The sequence below is a fragment of the Puntigrus tetrazona genome, chromosome 7 (genome assembly GCF_018831695.1).
Source record: "Puntigrus tetrazona isolate hp1 chromosome 7, ASM1883169v1, whole genome shotgun sequence".
Classification (NCBI taxonomy): domain Eukaryota; kingdom Metazoa; phylum Chordata; class Actinopteri; order Cypriniformes; family Cyprinidae; genus Puntigrus; species Puntigrus tetrazona.
Window position 1 is genome coordinate 18074664 of NC_056705.1, and position 27882 is coordinate 18102545.

Sequence of the window (27882 nt, forward strand, 5' to 3'; positions counted from 1 at the left end):
ATTAATCACCTGAGAAACCACAGTCACACTGAGAGTGGCAGACAGGTGTCTCCTCTAAGTTTCCATACATCTCGATGACGCACTCTGCTGTCTATACCAGCGACGGCACGGCTATCAGATGCATTCTTTGGGCACTCACGCGGTCCAAAGTATGTCCCAGCACCAACAGGCCGCTGGTATTAATGTAACAAAGCCCACACAAACTCCATCTGGAAGCGTCAATTCAGTGGTATTACGTGTGAGAGCAGAAAGCATGGCTGGCCTGCACGGCTTTGCTCTGGAATTTTCTCCAGTGCCAGGGTTGAGAGGCCGAAACGTTTGAAACGAGGCCCAGGCATGCCATCACGACAGAGGCGTCAAAATGACGCATCACATATTGAAGTTTAGCTGCGTCTTCATCCCATTCCTTTCAACATTCAGACATAAACGCAGGCCTATTGTTCAAAACTGTAATGTCGAAATAAATGTACAAGTTTTTAATGCACAATTTTAAAAGCTAATTTAAATATTTTTCAATGGAGACACAGACTGGAAAGCGGTCGGAGGACATGCGGAGGGTGCGTTTGAATGACAGCTCCATTCATTAATACGGTCAGGGGGACGATATTTCTTCATTAACACAGTTCAAGCTCTCTACACCTTGGCAGAAGAGGAATTGTTTTTATATTACATGTTGTTAATCAGCAAAGCTTTCAGAGCCGGTGACGTGCGGGTTCCGTCTTAAAGATGCAACCCGAGACAGACGGAACACAGTCGATGACAACGTTGACAAGAAACTAAACTGGCCTGACAAATCCCTCGAGATTGTGTTTATTGGTCTGTGACCGTGTGCCGTTTACGCGCGACGCAAGGCTGCCGTATGCGAATGTAGACATTTGAACCCGTTTCCAGCGACTGAGGGTTTTTTCTTTGTAATGATTTATAGTGTTTTAAGCAAATTGCAATTAAGTCAGTTTTAATCATTTTACGTGTTCACATTATGCAAAAAAAGCGAGACCAGCAACTGTACCGGTGTTGTCCTGCAGCGCCCTCTAGTGTTCTAGCGCATTATCTAGCTTTCTCCAATAAAAAGGAAGAAGAAAGGAAACGCGGACAAGGTTTTAAACCCACAGTATATTTAAACTCTGTATCCTCAAAACAAATCACTTTGATCAGTCTTTGTACATCCACATTAAATGTAACAATACAGCAGGACAGAAATGTCAAATAATACAATAAAACAACAGTTTCTTAAAAACAGTCCAAACTAGCTGACCAGCTCCCAGAACGGATGCAAGTTTGGTCTTGTTACCTGAATAACAGGGAGAATATGGTCTAGATAAATCAATACAAAGCATTCCTGGAAAAAAAAAAAATCGCTTTATCAAAAAGGGGTAAAATATCAAAAGAAAATGGTTATAAAAATAGTTAATCAGCCCCCCCTGTGGACAAATCCAAGTATGGATGGGGAGTATGTAAGCTGTTTGAGATGATGATGATGATGATGATGTTGATAGGAAATGCTTCATGTCTCATTATTGCTTGTGATACATGATGCTTTAAAATTTATGATATTGTTGTAAGAACCAACCTGAGCACCGTATACACCACAGAGAGAAAAGATCTCTTGATTCTTTTTTTTTTCGTCAATAAGACATGATTCCTTCATGCAAGACATCAGACCTCCCTTTTATCTCTCACCCCCAAAACACCTACGTATCTCACAGCTAGGGGTGAGTCATGGGCCTCTATAATTAGACACGTTAAATATTTTATGAGAGACTGAGAAAAATAGCCGTTTTTTTTTTCCAAGCTTGTCAGACACTGAAAATACCTGCATTTGAGGTTAAAAATACATCAAGCGTGTTGCATTTTTTAACATGTGAAAATTAGTACACAGAGAAAGTGCAGTGTGAAACTACTTTTATGACATGAACCTTGAAAAAAAAAAAAAAAACATATCAATTAAATAATTTTAAAAAAATTTTAAAACATTGGTTGTAATGTGAACAAGTAGAGATGAATCTTAAGTCATGAATGTAATGGAAGTGCAGAATCTGGAGAAGACCTGGTCAAATCTCAGCTCCAGATCCGGTTCTCTTTGTGTTAATTACAGACTTTCCAGAAAAATTATTGGTCAAAAAAGGAACTTTGAGAGAAAAAAAAAGGGACAAAATAAATTAGAGAAAATTAAAAAAATGACAGCACCAATAAAAAAAAAAAAAATCAATTAAATAAAAAAAAAAAGTCTAAATAACTTGAGCTTCATTTAGACAGGTCTCATATAATGAATTGTTAATAAGATTGGGGTTCTTTAACATTCATTTATGCATTCGTTACTGTTTTGCTAGCATTATGCTCATTATTGCTACCTCGTGATAAGCTAATATAACCATTTAGGTGAACCGATCCTGAAACATGATGCAGATCTTTGTGATGATCAGCGTGGCCTGGGTATAACACGGACCCACAGCTGACTGAAAGGCATGTGCCACATTAACATTCAGAAAGCGTTGTGAAAACAGAAAGAAAGCCATAAACAATTCCCCCTACGCTTTTAAATTTAGTGTTTCTGCTGTGAGGATTTAAATTAAAATCTTAAATTCTACAAACAAAACGCAAGCCTAAATAAGAGCTAGTGACTGCTTCATCGTGTTTCTGTGTGCTTTAAGGGGCATATGCTACGAAACGGTTTACTTTCAACAAATTTCTACGCATCTAACACTCAAACGGTGCCACAAACATCTCCTCTGAACCGCCACTCTGATGAACAATGCAAATCCGCAATATTCCCTTATTAAAATTAAAGAGGATTGTTCAAATGGAGTAATTGGGAGCATGTTTTGTAGCTCTAAAACCCCAAACAAAGCCAAATAGTTTAATATTCTTGTTGACGCAGGACGATATTGAACTCAAGAGCCGAAAAAGGAAGCCGAGGAAAAAAGGTGTCGGGTTTGTACTGTAAACATGTGAATCAGTTCGGATCAGTCAGCGATATCAGACTGACATTTTTTGTATAAAAGTATATTTACAGCTGACAGTTTGTGTTTGAAACAGCAGGACTGATGGGATGCTTGTGTCACCGCTCTGCCATTTATCTCTCTGGAGACTCAAAATGAGAAATTTCTGATGAATTCTTCCTTTTTATGTGGGCAAACAGTAAAAAAACAAACCCTTCACTCAATGCTTATTTTGAGAGAATGATTCTTTAAGTGATTTTGCATTTTAACATGATGCTAGTGTTCACTCGTTTTGTGCTTGGACCATAAAACTCAGCCTACGATGGGACATAGTGGGGGCTGCAGACTTTTTTCTTTCTTTTTTTTTTTTTTTTTGTAAATCTCTTGAGGCACTTTTGACATTTTCATTCAGATGACCTCAGGAGTTGAACATTGCAAATGGTCCCTTTGCATATCTAACTAATCAACATCCCAAATGACAGTACATTCTTAGCAATGCACCAACAGTGCATGTGTGTGTGTGTGTGTGTGTGTGTGTACATGACGACATCCAGAGCCAATGTAGTAGTGTTCATGCTAGGAAAAAGAAGTGTGTGAAAAGACTGTTAAAAAACTGTTGAGGAGGTGAGGATTTAGAAAATTTTCACAAAAAGGAGTGCCAAACATGTGGCTAATCCCTGGCTGGAGAAAGGGGGTGAGCGAGTGTGAACGAGGAAGACAGATGGCAGAAGAATTAAAGACAATGAAAGAGAAAGTGAGAAAGAGAGAGAGAGAGAGAGAGAGAGAGATGGGAGGGGCGGAGGGCTCAGGCGAGACGCCCTACTGGGGGTAGTTGTTCTGTTGCCGGCGTTTGGCAGACCTCAACTTCTCAAAGCGCGACTCCATCTCTTCGAGAACCTTAGGGGTGTACCGTACCACCAGCTTCACTGTACCCTGAGCAGCCTTCAACAGCTCCACGGCTTTCTCGTGGTGCTCTCCTTCTACGCTCTGAAAGACAGAAACGGTTGACATTCAACCTCAGTTACATTACAATTTTGAGAAGCTCACTTGTAACTGACGATCTATAAACATTCTTCTCACGTTACAAATTATTGTACTCATTTCATTTATCTGTGACTGTTAAAGGGATAGTTCACCCGCAATACCTTTGTTCATCTTCAGAACACAAATTGAGATTTTTATTAAATCTCCCTCCATAGACAGCAATGCAGAAAGGGTTCATGTGTGTTTTGAAGTTAAAGAAATGACTTGCAGGTGTGGAACGACATAAGGGTGAGTAGTTAATGACACCATCTTAATTTTTGAGTGAACTATCCCTTTAATGTGAAGTATGTTGACCTACAAAGCTACAGCCAAAGCTATATGTACATACCACTCCATTAACGGACAGCAGCTGATCTCCTCTCTTCAGACCACCGTGTCGATCGGCGATGCCTCCAGGAATGATACGGGAGATGTAGATGGGTGAGTTTTGTTCCTTTCCACCCATGATGTTGAACCCCAATCCTTCCTCGGTTTTAGGGAGCTCTACCACACGTGGGTGAGAATGACCCTCGCTCGCTGCAAATGCAGCCACTGTAGCCTGGGAAAATGGTCATAAAATCACTAAAACACTAGTGACAAACTATTTATTAGTCTTGTACAAAAGGTAATAAGTGTGCGTTTATATACACTTAAATCAATTCAATTCAATTAATCATAAGGTATCAGCAAAGATATTTATAGATGTTACAAAAAAATTCAATTTAAAACAAATGCTGTTCTTTTAAACTTTCAATTCATCAAAAATAATCCAGGAAAAATGATCATGGTATCATGGTAAAAAATTGTTCATTTGAATATACACACACACACACAAAAAGAAAAGTGGCCACAAAGAGTTTCTTGTATATTTTTAGGCTACGAGTCTGGGGTTAAAGAAGGCATTACAACCAAGCCAATCAGGTAATGAGATTAACTTTCTGACAATGCTCATGCTAAAAATAGTTACAGGAAAGAAAAATCTATTAAATTAGCACATACACAAGGACCTACCTTTGCTGTTGCATTCGCCCTCACCTCTGGGCTGCTATTTATGTCCACCGTCTCATAAACATGCTCATACACCTGAAAATGACAGAACACTGCATGAATTACACAAACAAACAAACAAACACAGTACAACCTCTAAAGTCAAAGGGTCTCTTAGAGGTGTTAAAGTTTTAGAGAAAGCAGTTTGGTGTTTCATGACCCTTTAAACTGCTAGGTAAACAAAACCAGATGTACAATTTAAACCAGATTTTCAGAACCTGAGGCAGGTTCCCAGATCCATCTCAGTTTAGCTACAACTAAATTACTTGTGAATCTTAATTCACCATTAAAAAGCTGTTTAAACTCATCTGGATCAGATCTTCAGTGAATAGCCACCAAAAAAAACAGCAAGTGTGTCTTAAACCAGCCGTAGTTGATGAGTGGAATGCCATCCCATTAAAAGGATATGGTATCAAATCAATCTCTTTACATGGCTTGCTCTTAATGCTTCGGCACATGCTAAACCACTTTCTCATTTTCCATTTAGAGCCATTGTTATACATCCAACCCACTGCTTCGGCGTTCGACTCTTGACTCATTCGTGTGAGAATTAAGCGTCCTATCACAGGTTTGGTGCAAAGCATAAATGTTTAAGAGAAATCCGTTGGGTTCACAATCAACTATTTTATGCATTCATCACAAATAGTATAGCACTTAACTCAAGCAACACCAAATGCAACAGCCTAAACACTTCCAGAGAAATCACGGGTGGCCTAGGAATCACAAAACACACCACTGTTTTGTCCACCCTGACGCCGGGTGTAATAAGGCTGTGTAGGCACAGATAAAAAGTGAAGGGCCGGAGGTTTCAGCAAACTAATGATGCATTTACAAGCTTTTAAAAGTTTTCATAAAAAAAAAAAAAAAAAAAAAAAAATACTGTTTTCAACATTACATCACTACACGTAATATTTATGTTCATTTACATGTTGTAAACAGCTCTCTCTGCTGCTGCAAACTGAAAATACAGTTCACTCTAGACCAAATCAATTCGGATGAGTGTCTAGATTTATAGACAATATCTTCATTATGTCCAAAACTGTCCATCTCACGCAAACCCATGCAAACAAATCTTTCAGAAGGGGCTTTCAGAAACCCCTGCTTTATTCTCTGCTGCGAGCATCACTTGTGCTGAGACTTCAGAGTCTTCAGTGAGCGCGACAGATGACCAAGCAGCAGGGAGGAGACCAGTCAAGTGCCAACAGTCTTAGTTTCACTACATGGGCAACAGAACACTACAGCTGAGTTTTATGCCCAGTCTGAAACAGACAAATGGATTGATGCTATTTGTGGACATCAGAGTCAATATCCACAGTCCAGTTCTTCTACACAACTACAACATTAATGAGCACTTTTTTTCCATAAGCATTAGTGATGAGGGCGACTTCAGTCGTAATGTCTTGAGTAAATGAGCCAAGTACTTGAACGGAAAGGGGGTGGGGGGGCTGGTAACTTCCGTCTGCTCATTCTTTTTTATTTATTTAATTATTTTTAAATCAATGGTCTATGTTGTTTTTTGGCACCTTCATCACACCTTGTTGTGTTTGTCCTCCCCCCATGAGATGCTCTAACAAAAAAAAATTTGCAACCTAATTGAGAGGAACGTGCACTTTAACTTAATGTTCATTCAATTTTATTATTCTAAATTAGCTCCTGTGTGCCAGAGGCTTGTCATTTGCATAATCATCTCCATATAAGGGCTTTCACACGACCTTTCGTCACTCTCAGTAAACACGACACACTGAAAGATGCGCGTTCTTCAAAACCAGTTTATACACAAACACCTTTCAAACAGACCCAGAACGCAGGACCCTCATTATTCAGTTTGCTGTGCGTTGTTATACAGAGAAAGCTCAAACTTTCTCATGTAAATTATTGTACATTTATCGTAAACGTATGGCAAATTATGATGTTAATAAAAAAAACTGCAGAATGCATCTCACGGTCCCAACTCTACACCAAGTACAGAGCAAGATTTGACAGTGTATCATAATATTAAAAATCAATTGTTTTAAAGCACAAAGAAAGAAATTTTCATGAGGAAACTCTTTTGAATGGTCAAATAATTACAGCACGGTAATGTAAAAGTCAAGCAAAATCATCACAGACAAACAAATGGCATAACGCGCTTCAAAGCAACGTCCCTTTGCATATGTGCCAAATGTACTACTACTACTACTACACAGGTGAAGGAGACAAGGCAGTCTGCACTTTTTACAATCGTGAGTTAAAGTTACATAAGGACTTGCATTTATTTGAATGCGCGAATGCGATGCCGGCACACTTACCTCCCGCACGGCATTGCAGAACTCGCTCTGCAAAACCCTCTGCAGCGCCTGCAGCTTCTGGGGAGGCACTTCCCCCGTTCTCTGGAGTTTGTCCAGCAGCTCAATGGCACGAGATATGTCTGGAAAAGAACATATGCAAAACAATGAGGGCAAGAGCCAGGCCCGGGACAGTCGTTTGCATCATTCAAGCTGAACACCTCGTCTTGGGCTAAACTTCTACGCCTGTCAAATAACATTACCTGCTCGAGCAGACATTCTCTCTGCTTAAATCCATTTAAATCTAATTCTTTTTTTAAATGAAGACGAAAATAACTACTTTTTTTATTATTAAATTGGTAAAGTAAAATTGTTCAAGCAAGCTGAAAAATAAAAACTTCTACACGAAAGACATTTTGGGTTCTCGTTTTAAACCACAGAAGTAACTTGAAAATATTTGTACTTATTATTCAAGACACGGATTAAAAATCAGATGCAAGACCTCTGATCATAATAAATCAGCGCTTTTGCTAATCGACTAGCTAACGCTCACTCTTCACAATTTAAAGCCCCATGAACTATCAGTTGGACTGCAAATAAGATGCTGGCTGTCCGGATGTCACCGAAAGCCTGCACTAAACCGTCAGAAACAATTAAATACGCTGATCTCTAATATTAACGCTGTCCCGGAGTGACCATGCTAACAGCGCACACAAAAGATTACCGCTCCTGACAGCTAGCCTGGTGTTTGGCTTTCGCTGTGTTTTTCCCGCTTTAACGGCCGAAGAAAAAGATACACACTTGACATTTTATACGCTTTCGTGGACGTCGTGGAATGTGTTGAATATTACGAATGATCCGACGCAGTGAATGGCAGCTAGCTCGCTGTCGTCCACTAATCCACCCTCGTGAAGTGACAGCGGGACGTTGAGAGCAAAAAGCGTGATTTACACAAGCCTCCGAGCATTACATTCAGCAGAAAGCGTTTTAGATGAGCGGCTTACCTCTTTCTAGACGCACGGGTTCTCCCAAAGAGGCCATTTTAGCCCTGGATATTGAGTTTGCGTTTGGGGAAAGCTCCAGATTGGCGTCTCGGCTGCTGTGTTTGTTGCTGTTAGCTAGCTGAGCTTAAGCGCTGTGGCTAATGCAAAGAGATTAAAGGGCGCGTCAAGAGCATCATTCCTGCGCTGCTTCTGTGCAGACACTTTGCATACCATAACAAACCTTTTTTTTTTTACGAGCGGTTCAAGGAAATATCTTTTTATTGTATGATATGTGAGGATTATATATTATATATTTTAGCAAAAGATACTAGATGTGGTGAAAGATTCTGAATATAGTTACAGGGTACTGTTTGACACGACTACAGTGGAATTTCTGTAATCGTTTATATACGTTTTTACTTTATAATATTAGTTGCAAGTATTAAAATGTAAATACTCTTTCATTAAGAAAATTCATTTGGTGTTTTCTCGTTCGGTGGAAGACAGTCCCCAGTGAGCAGTGCCATTCAGTAAAATAATAATAGTTGGGTTTCTGAATAGGTTTCAGATTATGTGGTTTTGTCGTTTATTCTATGTAACACATGCACAGATAAAACATATTTAGTTTCTATGTTTTTAAATAATTAATTTTAAATAAATTAATAATGATGATAAGAACAATATTATTAATTATACAATTTTTTTTTTGTAATTTAAAACACTTGTGCTTTTCCAATATATTTTTGTGTGAAGTGGATTCATCTATGTGGGCCTTGGAATATACAAAACCACTCATTCAGAAGTGTTTTTATTCAAGTGAAAAAACAGATGTATCTGTATTTAATTTACAAAATTGCACTTATTTTATGGCATTATTATTAAATGTGGTATTTTTAGGATTTCTTTATTTATTTTACTTTTTTTAATGATTTTATCAAAGCCACAAAACAAACTGGACCAGCTTGCTAAAACTGATTGTAGGAGTTTAGTTGCTGGTATTGTAGAAAGGGAAACAGAGAATAGAATGGCCTACTTCTGTAGCAAATGGGACAGGGCCCTGCTGGGTCTTACCAAGGACTACTTTGAACTGGGGAAAATCTGATCCTCACAAAAATAACTCAGTCATGCAAGATGTTTCTCGGGTAAAATGCACCAGTATGTTGTATTGTCCATTTCCTTATCTAGTGCAGTCAACATTGCTGTATATGGTTGCATTTTGCAGTAAAGATTCTGCGTTTTCTCTTTATAAGCAAGGGTTTTACTCATTAAGAAACACTGATAGATTGTGCTTTCTGTACCGTGATCGTTTGTTGCATCAACACAATGGTATTTGATTTGGTTCAGATATGTCTGAAAATGGTATGTGTTTAATGAGAAAGATGCGCTCATGATCATTTATTATGACTTTCTGCTTGAGCATCCTTTCTTTATTGACCCGTCCACGTACTTATGATGCAGTGAGATACTTACCATAAACAGATGAAACTCCGTGTCCTCCCTTATCTGTGGCAGTGTATCAGTGTCACACAGTTTCTGTTCTGTTGTCTGATAACAGCCTTTGAAGGAAAGCAGGCTTGTGTATAGGTCTGTGTCTGTGTTCAGGTGTATCAGATTCATGTAGAGTGCAGTGGAGTGTTGACTCCATTGATCTATCTTTCAGACAAAAGAAAATCCTAATCTCTCAGTGCTAGCGATGACGACCTGTACCCTCTGACTGGACATCGTTACGTGAGGGACTGGTTTCCATAGAATTTACATGCCAAGGGTACAATAGGTCTTACCTGAGAACATTTTAGACTGTTTGTTCTTCTGTGGAAGAGAACTGAATCTACTTTCAAGTTTGAATCTGCTTCATCTGCATTTGTGAAATTCCTCAAACTAGCGTTTGATCCTCTCGAATGCACTGGTATTTATATATGGTGAGAGAATAGGAGGTACTTCAATGGATCTCTGTCGCTTTTGAATGTAGGATCCACTGTTTGTTCGCTGAGAGAGAAGAGGTTCTCTCCAAAGCTTGTGCCAAATTTAGACCTGCAAAGGGAGAGCTCAAACTTTATTGACATTGGTTTTGTTTTTCAGTTGCCTATAGTAATTTTATTTCTTCAAATATTTCAATTTAATATTGCAAACAACTTCACAACATACAAAATGAATTATATTAATCCAGAACACATGTCAATGAATAAATTTTATATATATTTTATATATATTTTTTCATCTTGTGGGGATAAAAAAATAAACAGCAAAGCTTTGACAACAGCACCTTGACATAGTATGTATTTCCAACATTACCTTGAGAAGTTGAGGATAGTAAACAGACAGAGTACTGAGAGGAGGAAATCCTGTTACGGTTGAGAATGTAAACGGAATGTTTTGGTCGGAAATCGATTCCTTGTTTTCCCAAAGTGGACAGTTTCTCAATTCACAATTGAAGCAGCATGCAAGTTTTTTTTTTTTTCTTTTTTTTTCCTTGAATGTAATTCTTCCTCACCCCCTCCTCTCCTCATCTCTCAAAATCTTGGCAACGTAAAAAACACAATGTCTCGAGGAATGTGATATAGTAATTTGAACTGGGCGCGAATGACTGATCAGATCTTTTTTTAATTGTTTACAAGATCATGAATATGTTCAATAAATAGACTGTAGTATCACTTTTACTGTATAAACTTCATCTTTTTTACATGCAGTCCATAAAATTTTCATCTGACGGAATAATTTACCCTGTTATGTATTTACACAAATAGATATTTTTTTATTTTATGTCTCTTTTTTAGAACTCTCAATAAAATCTATACATTGTGTACACTATCTGCCCCTCTTAATGGTCAATGTGCATACACACGAAGTGTCTATCCGTATAAACCGCCAGCCGATCTTCCTTTTGCTATCCATGGTAAGGGCTCGCACGTAAGACTGGGTTGTCCGGCATTGCGAGTTATAGTGCCGCTTGTCTATTCCTCGGCAGCCCTCCTTTGTGTACCCCAAGGGGTTGCATTTGGTCTCGTAAAAGTATTGCTTCAGCTGACCGTTAGTCACGGGGACCTTCTCCAGGACGGTGACCGTCTGGCCCGACATATCTATGGCCGTCTTTTTGTCCAGAGCCGTCACCCACTGGCTAATACTGTCACAAACGCTGAGCTCCCTTCGCCGCGCGGGGTCCGAGTGCCGCCGCACGCGCATCGACATGTTGGCGGCGTCCAGGTAGTTTTTGTATTCCTCCAAGAGAAAGAGTAACGGCGGCTCCAAAGGCACTTGGTTGCTGATCATCACCCGCGAGGCGTACATGTCAACGTCCTTCGAGTCAGCCACGGCTGCGGGACCGCTCCCTCCTTGGCCCTGGTCGACCCCGGGCCCCAGTTGCTGCGTCGCCTCTCCTTCCACCTCAAGCAACTCCTCAATCACCTGCTCGAAAGTGTCCGTGAGCGAGGGCAGCCCGCCCCCACTCTGTGGAGTCCCGTGGCCTCGGCTGCCTGAGGTGACGGCAGCGGCGGCGGCGGCAGCGGCACCCAGGTAGCCCTCGGCCCGGTGGCCCCCCTGTACGCCCGGGATCTCTCTCATGGGCGCAGCTCTCATGCAACTGAAGTATGAAATAACCATAGTAACGAACAGGATGGTCATCACTCTTCTAACCTGTTGGAACTGGAGACAGCAAAAGGGAAAAGACAAGAGGGATGGGGGGAGGGAGAGGAGGAAGAGAAAACACAACGTAAAGCAATCATTTACATTCACCATACTGCAATAGACATTACGTTAAACACCTTCTTTAACAGCCATGTGTTATTGTGCCCAGAGTAGCTCCGCGAACCGTTTCCGCGACAATGCGCTACAAACTACGACACAAACAAAACGTGTCAACTTGTTATTTCTTTGTTTCATTTTTAGTTACGGGCCCGTGGGAGCGCAACTAACACTGCGCGCTTTCTCCGTCCCTGCACACACACCTGCACGTTTGTGCCCCCCTTCCCCCACCAGCAGGCTAAATTCAGAGACCCTGGAGTATCATTAAAAGGACACAAGAGAACTGCTCCCACTCTCCTCCGTCTCTCTCTTCCCCTTCCCTTCCTCCTCCTTGCTCCCCACAGAACAGATATAGGTGACAAGTCAAAATCTGAAAGAACAACTTCTATAATCGAGGTTTTTCACGAGTAATTCAATACTGATGTTACTGCAATAACATAATTGCTACTACTGAAATCGTAAAAATGTTACTTATTTTAATTTCTAGGGCTATAATAATAGTTATGGATTAACTTTACATGCTTCCCAAATGTACAAAAACATCTAAACTTCTTTGGAATCGGCTGAGCTGGATTCTTTTGGAAGAACAAACCCACACAGCAAGGTGATGATTATCTTTCCCACTAAGAGTTCAAAACTGAAGGAGACAGAGAGATAAGGAAAGGCAAAGTAAGAATGCAGAGAACGAACTAGAATGGAGTGATTAAAGAAAGATCCACAGAGAAGGAGAGATGCAGAAAGACCCCAGTCATTCATTCGCTCATTCATATCTACATGCAAACTGCCACGTTCTAATCAATAATGCGTTTTTTTTTCCAGACTATGAAAACAACGCAACTAAATGAAAATTCCAGGAAACCGTTAACCTATTTGATTCCTCCTCTCTCCCTTCCTCTCTGCAGCTTTCTCTTACCTCTCTGAAGTCCCTCTATGAGTCACTGCGATTCATTGCATCCAAAGGCATCCCAGCGCATACGAACAGACAGGGGAACATGCATACACAACAACAAAAAATACCCATTACTCTCACTTTTCTACGGAGAAGGAGAAGGGGAGAGGTAGGGGTGGGGAAAGGGGGTGGAGGGGGGAGTGCATTTAAAAATATCCAGCACCGCATCAAGGTTTCGCCAGTTCTCTGTGTGCTGTCCTCCCGATGCCCCACGCAGCCTCAGGAAGAGGCAGAGGGAGGATCCAGTCCCAGAGCAGAAGGCAGTACGGGCCGGTAGGAGAGAAGGAGGGACACGCCCTGTCTAAAAGGCATTTGTTTCATTCTTAATTGGTGTCTGGGGCCACGGCTGCGATTTGCTAGCGCAGCGATGACTGCCATGGAGATGTGCTTTCTATAAATAGGCCGGTTGGGAGTCCCACAGTCTCGATTCAGAATATCACAGCCCTCTACTTAATGAGCTCAAAGTCCCCTCGCTCAGTGACGTCGCAGTCCACGAGGGGTGTGTGTGTGTGTGTGTGTGTGAGTGAGGGAGCGTGTGAGCGCCAGCGTGTGTGTGTGTGTGTGTGTGTTTGGCTAGGGAGATGAGGTGGGAGCATCTTTAATCTCTCCTCTCAAATGGTCAAAAACAAGCATGGAAAAACCCAGAGCCGAGGATACAGCTGTGGAGGACAGATCAATCTTAATCAAATCAGGCAGCGTGCAAAATGTGTGTACAAGCTGCTTCTGCAGGCATGAAAAGATACTTCAGTCTGTCAGCTTTCCCCGTAATGGAAAAAGCTTCTTACATTGTCAGCAATTACCTCTGCTGAATATAGCGAGGAATTTAAAGTGCCTGCCTGAGGATTATTCAATGATTCTGTCTTATTTCATTCCTCCAGATGTGTCGCGCCTGTGGAGGGACGGATGGATTATTGTCAGCGTTCCTGCTCTCAAGACAACCTTAATGTGGGTTTTACGCACACACGGAGCGGCACAGCCCAGTAACGCCCCAGTTTCAGGATGATCCCAATTAGCAAACATCTGTCGTCTCCCTAATGAGAGAAGTATTTATATATATTGCAAAGGCTTCTGAATGAAATACCAGCATCAGTCATGCTGACACGCAAATCCCTTCTGTTGCCCTACCTGACAGCAGGCGGAGTGCCAATGCCATCTCTCTTCCAAATCCTACCGGTAATACATAACCTTAAATATATTACAGAGCTACACTGCTTCGAGGTGTCACGCATAAGGGGCGAAAGTCAGTTACTGTTGACTACTGAACTTTAGCACACAGCGCTGGCTAAACTGTAGCTTTTCCTCCTAATTAGACTAGAGCACCGGTGTGTAGTTGTGTGGCAGGGGGTGGAGGCCGAGAGCACAACAACCCTGATGACGTCTCTCTCTGGTCTCAAAGGGGATGAGAGGAAAAGGGCGGTGGGGCTAGAAGGAGCGGGTGCTAGGGGGCAGTGCCACTCATCAGCTCGCAATTGCTTTCCATTTTCCTCTGGGGTCCCTTCTCACCAGGAACAACAAACGATTTTATTTCTAACTCTGCTATTTCCTGTTTCCATCAGGAGAATCAATATGGATTATGCTCTCAATCAACTTCCTGTTAAACGGTAATCTAGACGATGAATCACTTTATTGCTCTGGGACTGAGTTGGCAATAACCGAGACCTTCTGTCTCATTCAAAGCGGCGAGGGAAGACAAGATTACCTTGACGGACATGTTTGTTCTGCTTTTAATATGCGTGCGTTTGAGCTGCGCATGATAATGCGATATCAATATCCTGTCATATGATGTGCAAACATGAGTTATGTTTGTGTACACGGGCGGTACAGGTGTTCTCGATGGGTCACAGAGCACGAGTGGCGATGCGGTTGTAGCCGCCACAAAGAAGAATCCAGTCACGGGTTCAGGTGTGTTTAAATGTCCAAAATAAAAAAAGATGACTTACATGGTTGATGGCGAAATAATTGGTTCAACTGGTAGGTAAACAAAGCTGTTAATTCAAGCTCTTTGTGTCCCACTTGTTAAGCCTTTGAAGCCAGATTCATTATGAGGCATTGAATATACAGTACAACAAACCAGGTTTCCATCAATCAAACCTCTCACATGACAAACCAGTGATCTTTCAAGCTCTCTATCTACAAAGTAAGGTACAGAATGCTTGATGAAATACTTCATCCACACAGCTGTATTTGGTCGGGGCTCGGGTAGGAGCACGTTCAAACGCCTTTCACTGTAAAACACGATTGTACTTTAATTGGGCATGAGTGGCAGTTCTATGGTTTTGGCAAAAAGACCACATGCACCTGCTCAATTGTTTGGAAATGGGCAGGTAGGACTGGATAGATTGGTCTGCATGATCTTGATTCCCCCACAACTGTATTTGCTTAAATCTCCATGCCATAAAGGGATTAAAAACCAAAAACCGCTCATGACAGACGGATAAGACTTTTCTAACTTAAAAGAATTGTGGTAACAGACACTTTTCAGAAGCTATTCTTAGCACTCTAAAGAAAAAAATGAAAAAAGGCATTCACTCTTTCAGGACAAAGATATTTAACAACGTGCGATTAAATATTTGAAAAGAAAAGAAAAGTTGGGGAAAAGGCTTGTGGCCTGAGAAAAGATTTTAGAATGACAAGAACACTGTAGCGTGCATCACCTAAGCTCACACAGGTGTTAATTATTATTCTGACTTTGAGGCATTAAAATGTGGAATCCGTAATATTCACAATCTGGCATTAGCGGTACCACATCAAGAGACAACTGCAAAATAACACTCTTTATCTCTTTAACACTTTATCATCTATGGTGAAGAATATAAAACAGAAGCTGGAAGAGTCTACTAGAAGGGAAACAAACTGTTTCGAATAAGACATGCAGTGGTTTACGTCAATGTGACGGAGTGTTTGGCTTTACGTTATTTGCCCAAGTATATACGGTTTTATCAAAATCATTCATAAAAGTTCGATTCTGAGTTAATCGGCTCGCGAGTTTTCACCTGTTGTCGAACAACGGACGGAAGAGACGTCTGAGGTAACCATGACAACAGTATGCCGCGCACGTGCAGTGTGATCCATATCGGGCGGTTACTTCACGACAGACAGCGTAATCACAGTGGGCTATGTTATAATAAACGCTTTTATAAGGTCTTAAATAATTGACGTTTGGCGAACTAGTAGATGCGTGAGAAGGATCCTTAATGCAATCATAAACAGCAGTTTAAATATCCTTTAAAAATTCCTACGAAATTGACGACCCCACTGTAAGTCGTCGTAAAAGAAGCTCATTAGTTCGCGACAGCACATGCGCCTCTATTGCTGAAAGGCAGAAGACAAAGACAAATTAAACATTAGTGCTGTGATAATTTATGTATAAGTTTCTTCTTTTCTCGTAACAGGAGAAAGGGCAACGCATTGGCGAACCGGATCCGCGAGGAAAATATCATCTAAGATTTGCCACTCTATATGTTGGTAGAGATTGAGTTTTTTTCCTGGAACTTTCTAAGGAATTTGAAACATCCTGCGGGTGCCATCTATCTAAAAACTTCTAAAGCCGCGATGGTGCTGGGAATAGGCCTGTGCCGTTATAGCTGCTATGAACCTTGGGTCCAATTTCAGATTTTATAAACTAGAAAAGCGGTGTCTGGGACACACGATTGTCTTAAACCAGCGGCATCCACAGAATCCATCCTTAACTCGTTAACAGGCTTTACGACATTGTGGCACTAGATGGCGCGTTCGTCTAGCCTACATAAAGCGCATTTGAAGTGGAGGCGAGCAGAAATGCGTAGACCATTAGAAACATCTCTTTCTCTTTCTGACACATAAACATACGCTTGCACAGAGGACGCAGATTAATAACAGTTAATAGGCTTGTTTTCTCTGCTTCATCCTACATCACGCTTTTCGTCTAAAACCAACGTGTGTGTGTGTATATATATATCTTTAATATAATAGGCCATATACCCACAATATGATAATAATCTTCACTTGCTGGTCAGAATAAACAGCTTTGTAAACAACAGTACGCATTACTACAAAGTCGATTGCGATTTTGAGAAAATAAACTAGCACGCTTAAGTTTAAACCATTTGCCCACTTTCGCATCCAAAAGCAGCCCAGAACTACAATTGGTTAGTTTTTAATGTGAAAACTTTATCTTCGCTTCGGGACTTTATCTGTTCCAGGGGAAGGCTAGACTCCACACGGTAAACCTAAACGACGATCTCAAGTTTCATGTTCTTCAAGTCTCATTGATTTCACGAAACGCATTTATTCTCTGAACGTTCGCGCGCAGTTTTCGCTTAAACTGTATAAACAATCTGTCCTTATGCGTAAATATACTGTTGCGCGCCGTTTGGCGATACTTTTTTTTACGCCACCAACGAGTAAAAATGATATAGCAATAAAATACCCGCGTCCTTTATGCCCGTGTCCAGCAAATATCACCAAACTAACAATTAAGCAACTGAACACGCAAACGCGGGAAGGATAAACAGCTAATAGCTCTGGATAATTGAGCAAAACAACTTTTTGCTCCTGCTGACCCCTATCAGGAACTCAATCAACATAATAACGCCGTATCTTATTAATGAACGCGAGGATAGCGTTTCATGTTGCCGCTGCATGATCCAACACTTGATTACTTTCTTAACTCGCCTTCCCATTTCAGACGCAGTCAACACAAAACCTGCCGTAATCACTCTATTCCGGGCAAAAAAACCTACCTTTACTGTCCAGTCGTAAAGGAGACCATTCAGCAGGACAGTGTCATCTGGGATGTTTTGGATAAGCCCTCCGCGTAACTATTTTGCGATATTCGCCCGCTCTTTGCCAAGCAGCAGCTGCAAGTTGTCTCTTCAGCTTTTGAGCAAATAGATTAAATTATTGATGGTGGAAATTGCATGGTTGAGGTAATGGACTCCCATGACTGAGCGGATCCTTTGGAGTTGGGTTGAAGCAGTTGGATGGCATGGTGAGCGCTCGCTGTGTAGTGCGCATTGAGAGAGCTCTCCAGCTTGAAATGAAGGCTTCATTCCTCGCGACAACAGTAACTACTGCGTGACGTTGCAACATGTGACTCCAGCGCGAGCGCGACCGAGCGCCAACCGAACCGAGTGAGACGCTTATTCCTAATGAATAACCGGAAAGTGTGTTATTGTGGCGTTTACCGAGAGCTAAAGAGCAACACATGAGAGAAACTTTTTAATTCCTGGATGTGTTGAATCTGAGTGTGCTTTTCCATAGGCTGTTCATCGTTTTTTTATGCCATCGCATCTTCTCTCTTAAGTGCACCTTCAACCGATTACCAACGAGTCAGCATGGGCTTCGTTTTTATCAATGAAGGTGGCTATATATAAAAAAAATACGCTTCCTTGTTTACAAAAGCGAACCATTCAGTTTTATTTCATTTTTGTTGACTATTTGCATTCAGACACGAGCAATTCATGGCTGCACGTGAACACTTCGAGTCTAGTTTTATTTTGATGCAGAAAGCTTATTTTGTACAACCGGTAAAATAATAATTTATGGGTTTAAGTTATCACAATCGCAGTTCTCATTTCAAAAGATAATTTATGGTTTTAACTTATTGCATTGGCCATCTAAATCTCCATAGTTCATTCCACTTTAAAATCATTGGCTGCCACCGAATGCTGCAGCAGCTTCCTAATGGACAGCCGTTAGGTTAATATGAAACACCTTTTTGTGACAAGACTATAGATCATCTGCTGAAATTGATATTTGCAATTGTGACTCCACAAAGGTAGCTTCAAAGTAAAGAGCTCACTCCTTGGCCCCGCCACATCAAGGACCTATTATTCCCCGGCCCTCTCTGTATGTGATATTTTAAACTATTGTCAGCTCGAGACCCTCTGTCTGCCAAAGGAGCTTATGTGCCAGATGTTGGTTCATTGCTTTTAATACTATTCATTGTTCTTCCAGTGTCAGTTATGTTCCTCCAATAATGGGAGTGGTTTGTTTGCTATTTGTAAGGTAAATGGTCAAAGATGTTCCAACTAATAAGGTGATGATACGATTTTGCTATTCAACTGCCGCTTTACCGTTTATTCTTTGCAGTATTTCACATGACCTTCCAGGAGGAGTTTAGGAGAACTACTCCTTGTTCTTTCACCCCATGCTATACACCACATCATTAGCCCCATACTTTCACCATGACTCTAAAGCTCCAAGTGCTTTTGGATCTCATCCAATGCAAGATTTATATTGATGAGTTTGGTGTATAGTGATGATGATTATTCTCTGCATAAGGTAATGAGGTGGAGCGGTTTCAAACCTAGCTGTTCCCAGCATGGGAGTGGATGCTAACACCTGCCTCCTCGCACACACATATGCACACTAACTCCCTCTCTCTATATCTCTTTCCATTTCCGTCATTCTGTTTCATGCTCTCCTTCTCATCCTCTACCTTCTTGAACTACTTAACTTGAATACTTTCATGAATATACTTTCACCTTCACTTGTTTTGACATACTTATGCTTACAGCCCCTTCCTCTCTCCTATAGGGACAAGCCAAGTAGAATATAACTCATCCCATAGGTTCACAGGAGGAGAGGGCAAACCCTGGATGACAAAGAGTTGCATCAGCAATTACTGAGCGACATGACTCCAAGAGAGGTAAAATGCACACACACACACACACACACACACACACACACACACACACTCATGCACACTCTCACACTGCGCATTAAGGCTGTTCCAGCTAGGTAATCCATAAATAAATCACTCTGCTTCTCATTAGGAGCACAAAAACAACATGGATCTCATTCAGAACTGCACATACAGCACAAAGTTGACACCCGCACCACAGACAGAACTAAGATAACCACAAAGTGGACATATGGACTAATGAGAATACAGCAAGAGATGAACCGGGGGAAGACCTTGAATTTCATTTGCTGCAACTTTGTGGAAACTTTAGGGTCCATAAAATGAAGACAAAACATACAGTATGGACATTAGAGCTGAATCATTTACTGAAACTTGACCATCAGGATCGGCGTGTTCAAAGCGTTGAATGTTGAGAGAGTCGGAGCGGCGTCAGAAGCGATGGCCGTGTCTCTATCCAATAGGTCGGGTCGCTAATGACGTCACCTCAGCTTTCTCAAAAACTCGCCATCTGTTGTCTTGTGTTCTGTCTTGACCCATCGTAGCATATCCCATCCTGGAGCTGACAGAACAGGTCTTCCACACAATGGCCATATAGGATTTTGAAGTTGCCTTGTGACACCTAAAGAAGCATCTCTCTGAACATGTTGGAGGAGATCTGCGTCCTGTACAAACCTGAAACGGTGAAACACTTCCCGCTACTCCAGGGCAAGATAACAAACTTTTAGAGTGTCGAAACTAGCTGTAAAAACAGAGGTGATGGCTTTTTGAGAAAACAAAAGAGCTTCGGGCCAATGCTAGAAACTAGAAAATGAGAAAACTAGAGCAGTTCATAGTGCGTCAGTTTACAAAATGTATCAAACACATCACAGTACTGTCACAGAGCACGACAAAGTGAACAATGTCATTTCTGACCATCAGCGCTGTACAACCAAAAACAAAAATAAAACACAAAATGAGTGTCAGCATGGCGACAGATTGCACACTCAAAACACTCTTAAAAATAATGGTTCTTTATTGGTTCTATCTATGGTTAGATAGACCCCCCTTCCCCCTTTACTTTTTAAGAGTGTATCTGAGTCTTCACAAACATTTCCCACATAAGCCAACTGTAAACAAAAAATATGAATGAAGAAACGTAAATCATGCAGAGTATACTTTAAAAAACTCAGTCAATGACAATGATTTAGTGTTGTTTAGTCTGTAATGTGGAGCGGACGTTTGAGTATGTACACTCGCTCAAGTGTCCCATCTTTCCATTTTGTCACCGCTTTGAAACGAGTGAGTCACTTAGTGGAACTTAAGTTTGCCCATTCCTGGGTGTCTGTCTCTGTTTTTTCGGCTCGCTGTCTTTAGGGAAGGGAGTCTGGGCAGCGCTTGGTGTGACTCACGTCGCTGTCTCATCTGAGACCCACTTTGTACACTGAAGAATTGCGCAGTGCTCATCTCTCTAATAGCAGGATGCAACAGGTCGCTGTTATCAATAATGGGCTGGTGGTGGTCAACAGTGGCCAGTCGTGTAAGATAAAGATCTCAAAGTCTTGACTTATAGCAGCTACATTATAGGACTACACACTTAGATATCCACTTTAGCACATAGACACAATGAGCTATACAATCCACGCAACTGTAATCTATCCCTTGCAGCATACACCAGCTACACTGGTAATGTATCCGTGGGGTATAAGCCCTCTCCTGCACTTTATCCCTTTGTACACACATCCTCTGGTAATCTAGCCTTTTGCTTGCCCAACAAACCCTTATGTGTCAAGGGTGAGTATATTTACATAATTAGCTAGACACTTTTTGTCATGAACTATTGCAGCCTGTCTTTTGTGGTTACTGTGTAGTTCGTATATCAATTTCAAATAAGCACATATTAATATACTGTAGACATATAAAAATGAACGCACACGAACAGAAATGCTTTGGATTTGAAATAGCACCAAAAGTAACCCCGACTGTTGACCGTACGCTAAACTTATTCATTGTTACAAACAAAAATAAGAAATGAAGAACTCAAGCGTCCGTGAAGAATGAAAATCACTGTTCTACAAAGCAGTTGGAAAGTAACTGCAGTCTAAATGACCTCTAAGAAATGTTAAACATTCAAATGTGGAAAAAAAAAGTTTGCTTTGTTCAACAACCTTGTGTTAGAGCCCTTAAAAATAACGTTAGGCAAGTCTATCAAAGTCACGCTCAAACACAAACACAGTCCGGATGACATTCTTAACCAACATCCACAGAGGCAAATTGCAAACATGTTAGAGAAGTTCTGCATATACATACCCAAGCATTGACGTTGTCGAATAGTTAGAGGATTCCTTGGCGGAGCTTTAGTTGCCAGGCACCAGCACTAATGCTGCTCTGTAGCTATTCACATACAGAGAGGCAAGTGCCACTCCATTTTATATCAAGTGAGTAAAGCACACAGGTGGGTGGCAAACAAGTAGCAAAGCTCATCATACAGACCCCATCAAACTCTTTGAATTAGGACGCAGATATATGCTGGAGGTCAACAATATATGCATCCCATATCCATTCACAGACACACAAACACCCCTTTTTAACCAAACGTTAAAAGCAAACACAAGGGGGTCGCAGCACCCTAAATGGGAAAGTTCTTTTCAGAAGTCTCACGGAATACAGCAATCATATCAAGCGTCGTTTGCAAGCAGGTTGTGGAGGAATTACACCATAAAGTGGAGATATCACACGACCTCTTGCAGAACGAGCGCTTTGCGCTAGAGCGCCGCAAGTCACGCTCCAGCTTGAGCGCGCGCCCAATCCCTCAAACCTCTCGTGGTTTCCTTGCGCAGAATATCCACGATCGGAGATGCTGCTTTACTTAATGTCTTTAGACTTGTCCAAACGGTATCATGAACACTCAAAGCGTCGGAAGTGCCATTCAAATCATTTTTGGCACCAGGAAATTAGCATTTAATAAAATTGTGATTAATCTCAGTGTGATGCTTGGTATTTTTATAGTTATTACTATTGCTTTTCACGAAATTGTGAGACTATTGCTGTGCGCGAAATAGAGTCTTTTTAAGGTAAGGGGGGGGGGCGCTGGGTAAATAATAAAACGGACCTTTTCCTTTTTCGCAGTTGTGACACGCGCTGGCTTTTATTTCCCATAGGAACTCTGCATATTCAGTAGGCCTATAATAAATTCCTCCCGCGAGTAAAGCTGGGGCGCAATAACTCGGCACGTCTTTATAAAAGTTAATTAAGAAATCAGCTCTCCGCAAACAAAACGATTTTCATATTTGGTTCGTAAATAAAGCTGAAAATCGTAAATCGGCGGTCAGTCAAACGGGGATGAAGGAAACGCGGATTAAACTGTAAAAATGTAATGCCACAATGGCATTATGTGATGTCTGAATTGAAACCTACCAAGCTCAGATTTGTTATTGACGCCCACCCTTAACTCTGCAGCGATCGGGGAGCGGAGGGGAGGGGGGCGGAGAGGGAGATTCTCAGCTAGATAACACAACCCCATTTATGGACTGATCCGATGACGTACATTGCAGAAAGTTCTATAAAAAACCTTCCGTACATACAAAGTGTGTCGTGCCATCCCCAGCACCCCCACCCTCCCCGCATCCGCCTCCAGCCCCCTCCCCGCATGCCCACACCCACACCACCAACCCACATCTCTATCCCTCTCTGTCTCATGAACTAAAATTATATTATAAATATATATATATATTTATGCACGGTTATCTTTAGAAATAAAAAAAAAATGCATTCAATAAATGAAAACATGACTCCGAGCAGTCAGGGGTGTAATAAAATCACACACAAATAATCGTTTAATAACAACAACATTTCACTCTAAACAAAGCTAAGAAATATTCACAGATTTCATATAACGATGCATAAGTATTTAAGCATTCACCGCTGGATTATTTTGTGATCAAAGTCGAGCATTTTTTCGTTGAAAAACACAGGGCTGAAATTATGCGCGAAGTGTTTGCTCGTGGAAACGGCGGTCGTGACCGTTTCGTTGCATGTCAACAATAATGTTCACAACATTTGCCCGAAAACAACAATGACACCACGGAGATTGCAACGACAAAACGGCAATTAAAAAATAAAATAAAAAATCTAGTCACAGCTAGGAGCAGCTGCTATTATTTTCGGACTTATCCAAAAACATACGCTCCTGTCCTGCGCGATTTATGTCACTTTAAAGTCAGATGTTCGATACATTGTTTTTGTAGCAACAGAGATTTTCTCGACAACACGTTTCGTGCGATTATAATAAGGAAAAAAAATGTTTAATGGAGAAATTACCGATTTAGCAGTGCTGAAAGAAGCTAGCGCTGCCGGACAAAGAGAAACAGGCATAAGGATCATTTAAAAGCAGCTAAATGACACACTGAATGTCTTCCGCCTGATAGACTCTTGATTAACGCAGTGCTGAGGCGCCCGTGGGCTTTCATGTCTGTCTGTTTGTCATTCAATCGCTTCACCCTTTAATCAGATTCTTGGATACAAAGAAAAAAAAGGCGACCGTAGCCAATATCCTCCGCTCATCCCTCTCAGCATCTGAGACGAATTCCTAAACTTAGTCGGCATAAAAGTCAGAAAATCATCAGCGAAAGGCTCCTTTAAAACGCTGACTGTCCTAATTTCGCCTCTGTCTTGCACAGCTTTTCTTCAGCTTTCTCCACAATACGCGTGACACCCTCTCAGCCATTTCCTTATCAGGCAATCTTATCGGTGGCTCCATCTAACCCAGTCTGAACAAAATCTGACCACGCCTATCCAAATTCTTATTCACTTTAACTGGAAATATATATATATACGAACGCACGAACACACGCGCGGTGTTTTTGAGCATCGGGCTATTTTTGGCGAGGCGATTCAAAATACTTTTACACGATATGTTATCTGTGGAGAAAGCTTTTAGCTCTAAGTGGTTCCCAACTGTTCGGCGTGTGCACAGACAGACCTGTGCGCTGGGGAGCGAGATGAGCAGGTGATGCTGGAGGAGAGGAGTGGAAACCTCGGGATGAATGAAACGGAGAAGCGGTCCGTAGTAAAAACACTAGCAATATGTCCACGATGACGAAGTGCGGAGATGCTACAGACGCGATTACATTGATAGGGCTGGTTGCACCACTTTAGGATCGATTCAACGAATAAATTATCCCTCCATGCTAACGAAAACAACATTTAGCTGATAAGAAAGGATGATGAGAATGACAGCTAGAGAGATAGATAGATAGATAGATAGATAGATAGATAGATAGATAGATAGATAGATAGATAGATAGATAGATAGATAGATAGGTAGGTAGATAGATAGATCTGGCTCTTTTCGTTTTCAGCAAGACAATAAGTAGGAGGTAGCTCGTGCTGAGTCGTATATTTTATTAAAGACAAGCCCCATTATTCAGCAAGCAAAGAAAAGCGTGTGCTAGTCAATTGCGCATTTAAGACTGCAAGAATTCCGCAAGCATTTGATTACGACGAGGACGGAAAGTCAGCTGTTTACGCACTTACATGCACTATTTACTTACAGTTTTTGCATCGTGCCGTAAAAAACAACAGACGCAAAATAACCGCTCAGTATGAACGTCTCCATAGGGGTGAACTGCGAGATACATCAATTAATACATTATTCCTTTTCAATGAATTCGTGACAGAGCTGTGGCAGTTCATTTAAACAACTTTGCCACCGTTTGGTTTTCTGCTCTAGTCACGGCGTTAAACCGTACGAGCAAAGTAGAGGAATAATGTAAAAGGATAACGTAAGTTTAACATTTCCCTCGTGATTCAGTGCCTTCCCTCTACCATCTCTACCCAAAGCTCTTCCTCACAGCGCAACATTTTCCCTCTCCGTAACCACCGATCAAAGTTAAAATGCGTAAAGAGGTGCCATTTCTCTACACAGAAGTAAAACATCTGCCCAAGAAGGGCTGCTTGTGAAGTGGAGAATAAAACAAACAGGTCTTACCTTTTTAAGAGCTGACAACCACTATCAGTGGTTAGATCTCCAAGACCAACACTTGCATTTCCCAAAGTTAACGCTGTGCACCAAGTGGAGCTTGCAAAGTACGCGTACACTACAGCAGCTCTACCATTGCAACTTTCACATGCTCTAAGTGGCGACAAAACTCCAAGCGCAAAGTAAGCAGCCCACTATCGACTGGTTCTTTTCCTCGCGTTTGTTTTTTTTGTTTTTTTTTTCACCGGTCTCCCTCCGAAAGCGAAAAAAAGAAGGAAAAAGTCAAACAATTCCCTAGCTTTGGCAAAAGAACTGCAAAACACAAAAGGCGATGTCCACTCACTCCGTGTTAGTCCGCAGCGTTCAACGACTCCGGTGCCTCTGTCCAAAGTGCTGAAATCATAGCACAGCTAAGGTTACTTAGAGGCAAAAATCTATACTTTCGTTAAGTGCCACTTGATATTGCTTTACTCTATTGCTTCCCCACGCCTTGTCACGTGAATATATCATTGGCAAGCCCGTCCTGTTAATATTTGATCACATGTTGGCCGGTCGCTTTCTTAACAAAAGAATCGCTTATCTGAAAAGTCGCTCATAACCCTCTAAAGTGGAGTCCCCCCAAAAGGCTTGAAACACATGTCCCCAAATCACACAGTAATAGCGCCTTGGTGCTCTGCTTTTGTCCTGCGGGGCAGATGGACATATCTACACATGTTGCTTTTTGACTTACAGAGAGAGCACTTGTAAAAACGATATTCAGTATAAAGGCTTAAAAGCCCAACGGGCATCAAAGCGCAGATTGGCACATAGCGCAACAAAGGCACAAACCCAATTAGAATGTATATACTCTACGGCTGTTTATGTGCCTGCGTTAGGGTTTTTTTCAGTTGTATTCTCTACCTACGAATCACAGAAAACAGCAGCATTACAAAGTTTTACATTCGTGTTAGTAAACCTAAACCCTCGTGTAAGTAGCCTTCAGCGTTAGGGTCCATAAGCACGAGAGCACTCGTATATGTCGTACATGAAAATCTGTTCTTTTGATACCAACCCTACAGTGTAAACACAAGCCATGCCTTTTAGAGTAATTATTCCTTTAAGTGTAGTATTTCCGTTCTACTTACCATGTTCCCCTATGCTGTCCTGGAGATAGAAGTGTCTTAATATCCACACACTCCAACAGATGCTGGTAGGTAATGTGTCTTGTTTGAAGTCATCATATGAGAACTTCTGCCGTGCTCAGAAGATCGCCCACCACTTGGGTGACTTATGAATCTAATAACCCTTTGCAATATCCGCGTGCTTAAACTCTCTAACACCTTGGTGACTGTGCCGACAGGACAAATAGCAACCAGTCGCGATTTACCCAAAACCCCTATACAGATTTACGCAGTGCCCTCGCTCAGAGAAAAGCCGTTAGTGCTCTTACGTGATTGAAAGACGCGAAGGCGGTCAAGTTTAGGTAGCAACTACAACCCCGAGACGCTGAGTGAAAATGAATGACCATAAGAAAAGTTGCGCATCCAAGAGAGCAATGTGCACTTTTTTTTTTTCCTCGCGCGTCTGTGCGTGCATTGCGCGTGATATGTCAACATTACGCGAAGCCGGTACAGTTCAAGACATTTTTCAATCTGGCTGTGTTCCCAGTCAGGTAAGATCGCATTTCACAATATTATTTTCTGCCAAGTAGGACCAAGTTCTCGGGAGACTTGTTGCTGCTGCTACAAAGCTGTGCTATTCAAAGCCAAACACGAGAGAGGAAAAACGTGGTTTTAAGTACCATACTTACATCTGTGCAATACAGATTTGAGCTTCGTTATGTGTATACTACAGGAAAAGAAAAAAGCTGAATCCTCGTCAGTCTTGAGGCACGCTGTCAACTTAAAGAAATGACAACGTTATTTCCCCCCGTACGCCTTTATCTTGACATAAGGAACGAAATGGAAGTCACGAAATCCAAGTACGACCGTTGTCTGTTATCAGTAAAATTCCATCAGAGCGCGAACACTCAGACATCTAATTGTTATGCAGTGACGAGGCGCTATGCTTGGATGTGTCCTACAAATGTGCTGGAAAGTAACATGAGTAATAGGTGGTATTTACCCGCATATGAGCCAAGATTCGTTCGAGTCGGAGAGTTGTAAAAGACATGAAACGCTATTATATTTATAACTCGGAGCAACAGTAAACAGTATGCTTAGGCAACACGGACACGCACAGGGAACGAGCTGGGAGGAAAGAAAGGGAGAACAAGTTCAAAAGCTCGGTGGACGGAGCCCTTTCTCACGTAAACACTACTGAAGGACTCACAAGTTGCTGTTTTGATTCAACAAGTTCATTCATCCATCCAAACAT

At 41.5% G+C, this 27882-nt stretch overlaps 2 protein-coding genes across 7 annotated transcripts; both read right to left on the reverse strand.

Moving 5' to 3' along the window:
• Window positions 1-1093: 1093 nt before the first annotated feature.
• On the reverse strand, window positions 1094-8429 carry lin7c (lin-7 homolog C (C. elegans)). Its single transcript, XM_043245238.1, has 5 exons — window positions 8278-8429; window positions 7298-7416; window positions 4974-5045; window positions 4312-4521; window positions 1094-3926 (listed from the first exon to the last, which is right to left on the reverse strand). The coding sequence occupies exons 1-5, from the start codon at window positions 8312-8314 to the stop codon at window positions 3759-3761; spliced, it is 606 nt and encodes a 201-aa protein (XP_043101173.1). The 5' UTR covers window positions 8315-8429; the 3' UTR covers window positions 1094-3758.
• Window positions 8430-10837: 2408 nt separating this feature from the next.
• Window positions 10838-27536, reverse strand: bdnf (brain-derived neurotrophic factor). Of its 6 annotated transcripts, XM_043243064.1 has the most exons (3): window positions 26652-27024; window positions 25871-25920; window positions 10838-11895 (listed from the first exon to the last, which is right to left on the reverse strand). In XM_043243064.1, exon 3 carries the CDS (start codon window positions 11872-11874, stop codon window positions 11062-11064), a length of 813 nt encoding a protein of 270 aa, XP_043098999.1. In that variant the 5' UTR covers window positions 11875-11895; window positions 25871-25920; window positions 26652-27024; the 3' UTR covers window positions 10838-11061. The 6 variants fall into 6 exon arrangements, with proteins under 6 accessions (XP_043098999.1, XP_043098998.1, XP_043098994.1 ...); XM_043243063.1 differs by lacking the exons at window positions 25871-25920; window positions 26652-27024 and adding an exon at window positions 27317-27536; XM_043243059.1 differs by lacking the exon at window positions 25871-25920.
• Window positions 27537-27882: the final 346 nt, after the last annotated feature.